General features: G+C 47.1%; 2 protein-coding genes across 4 annotated transcripts; one reads left to right on the top strand and one right to left on the bottom strand.

The window, feature by feature from the left end:
* The first annotated feature begins 3,256 nt into the window (after window positions 1–3,256).
* Window positions 3,257–5,921, top strand: LOC136528711 (uncharacterized). Of its 3 annotated transcripts, none has more exons than XM_066521688.1 (2): window positions 3,257–4,006; window positions 5,530–5,921. In XM_066521688.1, exons 1-2 carry the CDS (start codon window positions 3,701–3,703, stop codon window positions 5,602–5,604), a joined length of 381 nt encoding a protein of 126 aa, XP_066377785.1. In that variant the 5' UTR covers window positions 3,257–3,700; the 3' UTR covers window positions 5,605–5,921. The 3 variants fall into 3 exon arrangements, 1 of the variants encoding a protein (XP_066377785.1); XR_010777130.1 differs by lacking the exon at window positions 3,257–4,006 and adding an exon at window positions 4,020–4,413; XR_010777129.1 differs by lacking the exon at window positions 3,257–4,006 and adding an exon at window positions 4,020–4,905.
* A 382-nt stretch (window positions 5,922–6,303) lies between these two features.
* LOC136528712 (uncharacterized) lies at window positions 6,304–7,977 on the bottom strand. Its single transcript, XM_066521690.1, has one exon. It carries the CDS (start codon window positions 7,823–7,825, stop codon window positions 7,457–7,459), a length of 369 nt encoding a protein of 122 aa, XP_066377787.1. The 5' UTR covers window positions 7,826–7,977; the 3' UTR covers window positions 6,304–7,456.
* Window positions 7,978–8,258: the final 281 nt, after the last annotated feature.

Below are 8,258 nucleotides of genomic sequence, written 5' to 3'. Positions count from 1 at the left end.
TTAAATCATTTGCGAGTGCTCAATATTATTAGGTTAAATATTGTAGGAATTTTTATGATAAATTAGTGGTAGCTTTAGTCCTAAAATTTTTATGCTATTATGTGCTCACTGTAATTTTTATAGCCTTAGAATAGACTAAGCATTAGGGTAGTTAAATGCTCTTTGTTTCAAATATATATTAAATCATTAGTAGAAATAAAGATATATCCTTCATTTATAAAGCTAGGTGTTTGTTAGTTGAACCCAACACTTTGCTTCGTAAATATGATAGTTAGCTTAGTACCTTAGTCATTAGAGCTAGCTTAGTAGCTTAGTATGTGTATTCTTAGTTTAAGAGTTGTTATTGCCTAAATGCTAAGTGTTGTATCATCATCGCATGCATGTAGAGAACGAGTTGGTGGCGATCGTGACCACCGGCGATCACGAGTTCAAGGAGATCTCGAGGAGTACGAGGAGAAGATTCTCGTGCAGGAGGAGGTCCTAGAGCCGCCACTAACTAACTCAGCTGACACCGCACCTATCCAAGGCAAGCCCTGGTGCATAACCCTTATTTTTTATAATAATTGAATATATATATATATATATATGTGTGTGTGTGTGCATTTACGTTACAGGAATTTTATGAAAACCATATGCATAGATATATCTGTCCTATGAGTCTTACTAGTGCAGGTTCCAGTAGATGCTATGCTTAGGTTTTCGGTAGCGTGAGTAACCTGTCGTTACTCACAATAGGTGGTTATTATTATTATTCTCATAATAAAATAATGAAAAGAAAATAGAGACCGAACAGGATATGGTATGAATATTGGTGGGTGTAACAGGTTGTATCACGCGATCAACAGGGCTTAGCTTGGTTACACTGTTTTTCCTGTTCATGTCGATTAAGGACCGTCTATTGCTATGGATGGTAGTCAGGTCACAGACTTATTATCCTGAGCACATACTTGCTTATGGCAGCGGGAAGGCTCGTTACGCTCTTGTCGTGGGTTCTGGCTCTTTTCGAACCGACTGATTGGAGGCGGGGAAAGGTGGAGGTCTAAGCACCATATTGAGACCGGGTCTCAAGTGTGGAGGCTTGAAGTCTAAGTTTGGATGAGGACCTAGCCCCCTTGACAGGAGTGGAATGGATTGGTCTTATTTGTGCCTGGGGTACAAACGGGACGTGTGTTTTGAGGTACCCAACTGGAATACATTGGTTCACGAATCGCCGTTTCTGTGAGACGGTACGACTTGACTATGGTCTAGCACCGTAGTAAGAACTGGAAGATAAAAGATGGTGAGATGGTTCTGATTGCTTAACCCTTGCTTGAAAGTAGAACATATGCTTACCTAGAATGGTTAGCTAATGAAGTAATTATGACTGCTAATTAAACTTGATCTTAAGGACGTACTTCTAGTAATGTTTTTCGTAAACAAAAAGAAAACAACAAACCTAGATTGCCTATCATATCTCTGAGAGTCGAGAAACTATTCCCACTAGTCGAGTAAGTCTTGCAAGTATATTATGTACCCATGGTTTATTTTACCCTTGTTGCAGGTGCAGCTTGAGGAGTAGCTCTTGTGTAGATGATTCTTCTGGTGGACACAGACGGATCCTTGTATCATTTCCGCTAGATGTTTATTTTTGTTTCGCTGTTTAATTATCGCACTCTAAACTCGGGTGTTGTAATAAATAATTTTTTAGAACTCTTGTTGTATGAAATGGACTAATATTTTGTAAGCTCGTACTTATTATTGAATTATGGAGATAAAACATAGATTATTTCGAGTTCTCCCTTAGGGTGTGCTCGACGGAACTGTCCGATGTAACTCACTTTCGATGTACTTAGTGTCTAGTGAAAGATTGACGGCTCCAAAAATATGTTATTTCGGACGGTTCTGCCACACCACGCTTCTAAACTTTCTTTCTCTTGTGAGGGAGCATTTCGCCATTTTCCTTTTATATGTGGAACATATTTTCTTTGCAACTAGAACATGGGTCTGGAACATTTTCATAATGATGCTTTTATTATTCTTCCTTACCCGTGGAACAAAATGTTTCTCGATGAAACGTGCGAAGAAAATTGTTCCACATACATATGCAAGAGAGAATTGTTCCATTCGAGAAAATAGGTGTATTTGGGGGTCACTTGTTCTTTAGCACTACTTCAACAGTACTTTTTAGTAAACAAACAATATTTTTTCTCTCACAACAAATCAGCATAAGCATCAGCTTAAGCTAAATTTCAGCGATAAATGGGCTAAATAGGTAGCTGCTGAATGTGAGAATGGAGACCTTAATTAGTCGTTCTTCCGTATAGCTCCTTAGCGTTCTGCCCCTTGAAAAATATTATAATAGCACTGTGTTGCACGGTAGCATGGAGCCGTTATCTTTTTCAAGGCGAAAAATAAACTGACAAAAAGTGGAGCACTACCGGAATCCTTAAATTTACCAAGTGTTTTTATATTTGCCGAGTATATTCTCTCGGGCACTCGACGAACAAGTTCTTTACCGAGTGCTACGCTAAAAACACTCGGCAAAAAAAAAGACACTCGGCAAATAGAGGGTTTACCGAGTGTCAAAAAAAAACACTCAGTAAATTAAGGGTTTGTCGAGTGTAAAAAAAACACTCGGTAAAAAGGGGATTTACCGAGTGTTAAAAAAACACTCGGCAAATAAATAAAATATTTTTTCTAGAAAAAAAGAAGAAAAAAAAATTACCGAGCGCCTAAATTCAAGACACTCAGCAAAGAGAAATTTTTTTTTTTGCCGAGTGACCGCAAACAAACAAAATATTGTACTTAACCGGCGCCCAGTGCCCCCTCTCCTCCCATCCCCACCCCTTCTTCTCCCCCTCTCCTCCCGGGATTGGGTCCTCTGCAGTCGGGCAAATCGACTGTTCTCTACAGTCAAGCATCTGAGACGTCCGTTTCAGATCCAACCGCGAGCCCACAAAACGCCACAACCACACTAGTCTTGGAAGCCTGCAGCCGGCCCATCTCAGCCCAGCCACGTGAAGGATACTCGGGCGACTCGTACCAGTCCGAAATCGTCGCAGCCGTAGCCGGCGTCGACGGGCGCGGCCATGGCGGACTCCTCCTCCTCGTTGATCTCGTCACGCCGTCGACGCCGCTCACAGGGACCTTGGCGAACGTGGCGGCGGCGGCGAGGGCGCCCCCGGCAGCGCCGACAACCATGGAGCCGAAGACGAGCACCTTGATGTCGGCCTCGTCCTTGGCGGAGAGCACGTCGCCGGAGGCTGGCATGTCGAAGGTCGTGGCGTCCCTGCGCGCGGCCTGGCACGACAGCGCGGCGACGAGGCCAGCGGCGTGGCAGTCCATCAGCGCCGCGAGCGCGACGGCGACGGGCGCGGAAGCCGCGGCCACCGCGGTCTCGTCATTGGAGCCCTGCGTCAGCGCGGCGGCAAGGTCGAGCGAATTCGCGAGGCACGCGGCTGCGGCAGCGGGGACATCACTTCCCACGACACCGCACGCACGCATGATGGTTGTCACGACACCGCACGCACGAAGCAGCTTGCGAGGTCACGGACGAAGAAGACATGCGCATCTCACTGACGAGCAGGGCCTGAGCACCCATGGGCAGGCACACGTCCGGCAGCTGCGTGGGCGGCGGGCAAGACGGAGTCCTCCGAAGCACCTGGACGGTCTAACGCACGAGTTCGCGGGAGAGTAGCAGCTCGAGGTCAGTTACTCAGTTATGCACGAGAAAGACGGCGGCGGAGTTGAAGGACCGATAGCCGTCCATGGCGAGCTCGTGCGTGCGTGCGGTGTCGTGGGAAGCAATGTCACCGCTGCCACAGTCACCTGCCTAGCGAACTCGCTCGACCTGTCATGCGAGGCCGCACGCAGGGACGCCACGACCTTCTACATGCCAGCCTCCGGCGACGGGCTTTCCGCCAAGGACGACGCTGACGTCGCCGCTGACATCAAGGTGCTCGTCTTCGGCTCCAAGCTTGTCGGCGCTGCCGGGGGCGCCCTCGCCGCTGCCGCCACGTTCGCCAAGGTGCCCGCCCTGTCCCACGATCTCCTTGTGAGCAGCGTCGACGGCGTTGACGAGATCAACGAGCTAGGAGGAGGGGTCCGCCATGGCTGCGCTTGTCGACGCTGCTGTGGTGGGTGTCGATGGCGTTGACGAGAACAACGAAGACGAGTGCGATGTCTGGGCTGCGATGGGCCACTAGAACGCCCTGCTAGATGAGTTTAGTTAGGGTCACCGTTGGATCACAATGAACGTCTCAGATGCGCCGACTGCAGAGAGAGGTCGCTCTGCGCGACTGCAGACGATCTCATTCCCTCCTCCCGCCGGCGCCGCCTCCCTCCCCTCCTCTTCCGGCCGCCCTCTTCCCCTCCGGCCGCCGCAGAAAATCTTCAAATGCTCCTGTCGTCCTCCGGGATTCATCACGTGTGTCCGTATGTGATTTTCGTGCTACTGTGTTCTAGTTTTCCCCCTTTTTCGTTCTTGCTTCGATCTGTTTGATTCGAGGTTTTGGGGGTGTTTCGGTCGGCTAGATTCGTGCAATGATATGTGCTGATGTTGCTCTATAAATGAATTTGATTGAATCAAGACGAGAGCTGATTTTCGGTTTTGGCAAAAGTTTTCGTTCTTTGGCTTCGATCTGAATTTTCCGGAGGCAGAGTTCAAATTGGGCAATGATTTCTTGAGAATAGCTTCCCTCCTCCGCTGTGATTGCCTGTGCAAAATTAGGGAGCGATTCGTTTTGATTTGATCTGGTTTTCATTGAATTTTTTGGTCGCGTCCCTTTTCTGCTTAAGTCCGTCGGCTCTGTCCGGCGTCCGCAGGAGCGCACCCAGCGCCCGAGTCCGTGCTCGCTAGCGCACAGAGCACACCGGTGTGGTACAGTTGTTGGCCCACCGGATTCAAGGTCCAAAGACCCTGCGCTGGTATGCTCCCTCCTCTCTCTGTGTTTCTTCTCTTTCTCTGGTTGATTCGTGAAAAGGAGTCGAACTCCAGGAAGCAGTCCGCCGCTCCCAGGCTGCTCGGTCCGACTCCCTCCGTTCGTTGCTTGTTCCTGCTTCAGGCACATGAGCGTAGGATCCAGTAGCAGCAGGTGCATCTCGCTGTTAGCTTTTGAGCGGCAAGCGCAGCAGTACGTGCTTATTTTTTGATTGGTCAAAAGTTTACTAGCATCTCTTTCTCTCTGTTCGGTGCCTGTCTGCCTGATCCTGTGTGGTGCTCAGCTCCAAGAGAAATTAATCCAACAGTTTTTCATGCACTTGCGTGTGATCAGCTGTATAAATTCTATATTTCTTCTCCTGGACTTATATCTGCTAGAGTCAGTGAAGTGGATCTCCTGGCAAACCTTTAGTTTTTTTTGTTTGGTTGGCTGCTTGCAAATTATTCTCAAATTAGCATGAAACTGTCTGTGTATTGGAAATTATCACGTATGATAGTGAATTGGGAAGTGATAGCAGCTTGTTTTGAAGAGCCAATTTCTCACTTGTGTGTGATCTATTTTTGGATTGCTTGGAATTTGGTTGCTAATGAAAGTTTCATGGCTCTTGCAGTTTCCCATTGACTTGGAACAATATGACCAAAGAGAGCCAGTTCTTACGCTACTGCAAGCAGCACATAGATGGTAGCTGGCGAGTGTAATTCCTAATTATTATTTTTCTTTAGAAAATATGTTTGTCGAGTGTAATTTCGAAAAACAGTCGGCAAACATCAATGGTACGCTGAGAAAAAAAAAATTCTTTGAAAAATAGGTAACACTCGGTAAACAATAATCCCAAAACACTCGTGTTGTGTTTTTGGGACTTTTGACGTGGCAAAACTACTGTATCCCCAGTGGAGCCGGTAGAACCACAATGGCCACCTCCACGGGCTCTGTGCTACAGTCTTGAAATAGTGCTACAATGAATCAGTGATCAATAGTAGTATTGATTGGAGTTACGCCAAATGACCCTTTGCAAAGAAACAAAAGTGCGAAGGCAACACTTCAAGTGTCGGATGCCTCAATAGGGTTGAGGGGAGAACAAGAAAAAAGGAAGACTTTAGAGCGATATAGATTTTTTTTACAACTGTGCCTTGGCACGTCACGCATTTCATTAAAAGGTTAAAATAAAACACATTACAGCAAGTAAGCCATGGCTTATCAAAACAAACACCGGCCCCAAGAAAGTTCCCAAGCTACACAAAACGGCTCTAGTCTTATGAGACTTGGACAATTTGCGACAAGAGCTCCTAACGACGGAAGCCGCCCGTAACCAGCAAAATCCACAAATCAACCTCTGCTTTGATTCATTCCAAACACCAATACTACGTACTAGCAAAAGTCCACGGTCACTTTGAGGTACGTTTGTCGACCTTTGGACACTCTAAACTGTAAAGTCAACTTGTTAACATATGAACTTTGAAAAAAAAAAAGAAACAGAGTAAACCCATATATTAGTCTAAAAAACATGTAAACATAGGCGTATAAATCATAGAAAAGTATGTAAGCTTAGCTTCTAATAAAGAGTTAACTTCTTATTCTTTCTTAGGCCCTGTTCACAATAACTTACAGCATGTTCGTTTCGGCTGAAACGATCGTGGATTATTATTGCTGGCTGCTTTAGTATGAGAGAAAAATACTGTTCTGGTTTATAATCCACAATCGTTTACGACCCAGCGAACAGGCTCGAGCTCTTTTTACACCGTTAGAGCTGTCTCTAGGCGTGGCTACGGCCACCTGGCTGCCACATAAGCCACTTTGTATTACAAAAGTCATCAGCTATATACACATATAAGCTAGCTAGCACTGGGGTACGTACTCCGTACCTTACTACACGGGTCGAGCAGGCAGAGGTAAGGATGGCAACTTGGCGATTTCGGATCGGATATCTGCGGGTCGGTGTTGCGGGTTTAGGTTCGGGGATGATTTCTTATCCATGGTTTTTGGGTTCGGGGCCCTAAAATCAATTGGGTTCGGTTTTCAACCCGTGGATATCCGATGGATATCCGAAATAAATCATTTTGAATTAAAACTCATGTTTTATAATATGCTAATAATAATTTGTTTACTTATATTATTAAATTTATTTTAAGTTGACTCATAAAAATATTTATTATTTGTCGCCTCTTGTTTCTACATGTGAATATGTGTCTATATATCATGCATATGTTTATAGAAAGTCATTGTTTCTTTTACTATGCTGTCATACAAAGCGGGTTTCAGGTATCCATTCGGGTTTCGGTTATCCACGGGTTTAGTTTTGGGGACGGTTTATCACTCGAGTCGGTGTTCGGTGCGGTTTTGGGTTTTGGTTTCGGGTTTCGGATTCAGATGCACAAAGACTCCGTCCTATCCGAATCCGCTCCGTTGCAATCCCTACCGCATAGGTACTCGGTAGGCACACTGCACACACATATGACGCACTATCTACAGCACAGAAGAAGAATTCCTCCCGCTGGCAGCCTGGCCCTGACGAACCGCCTATGTCATGTCTTTACTCTTCAGGCCTGCAGGAAGAGCGCGAAGAAGCCACCGGCGGTGGTGGCGACGGCCAGACCCCAGACGACGCCGGCCGCGACATGCGACGGCATGACCGCGGCCACCTTCCACGCAAAGGCCAGGGTGAGCAGCGCGGTGACGGGCCACGCGGCGCGCCTGGCCCGCTCCCTGGCGGGGGACCCTGGCGCCGCGCGCTCGTACGCGCGGAGGCAGGCGAAGAGGAGCAGCAGGAGTAGGTACGAGGCCGCGACGAAGAGGGCGGACGCCACGTCGCCCCTGGCGCGGTAGATGGCGAGGCCCGAGTTGACGGTGAGCACGCCGAGGCCCGCGCCGGCGATCAAGGTCTGCCCCCGGTTGTTGTTGTCCGCCATGGGCAGTCCCCGGCAGTGGCAGTGTGTGCTCAAGCCTGAATTCGGCAGCCAGGTATACCAGAGAGCTCGCGGAGTACGTGCTTGAGTGTACGTGGAAACTCTGTTTGACTCGAGCAGTGGAATGACTATAAGACAAGCTAGTCTCGCCCGTTCGGACATGAACCAGGAGTTTTTATACAGGAGTAGTGTAAGATGGACAATATGAAGTGTGTGTTTAGTTTACGAAATAAAAATTTTTGGACGTCACATCGGGTGTTTCGGGGATATCGGAAGAGGTTTTCGGATACTGATAAAAAAAACTAATTACATAGTTCGTCTGGAAACTGCGAGACGAATTTATTAAGCCTAATTAATCCATCATTAGCGCTCGTATGGAAACTGCGAGACGAATTTATTACGTCTAATTAATCCATCATTAGCGCATTTTAGTTAC

This window comes from Miscanthus floridulus, chromosome 19 (genome assembly GCF_019320115.1).
Source record: "Miscanthus floridulus cultivar M001 chromosome 19, ASM1932011v1, whole genome shotgun sequence".
Taxonomy (NCBI): Eukaryota; Viridiplantae; Streptophyta; class Magnoliopsida; order Poales; family Poaceae; genus Miscanthus; species Miscanthus floridulus.
The sequence above is the reverse complement of the archived record's forward strand: the minus strand, read 5'-3'. Positions and strand labels throughout refer to the sequence as shown.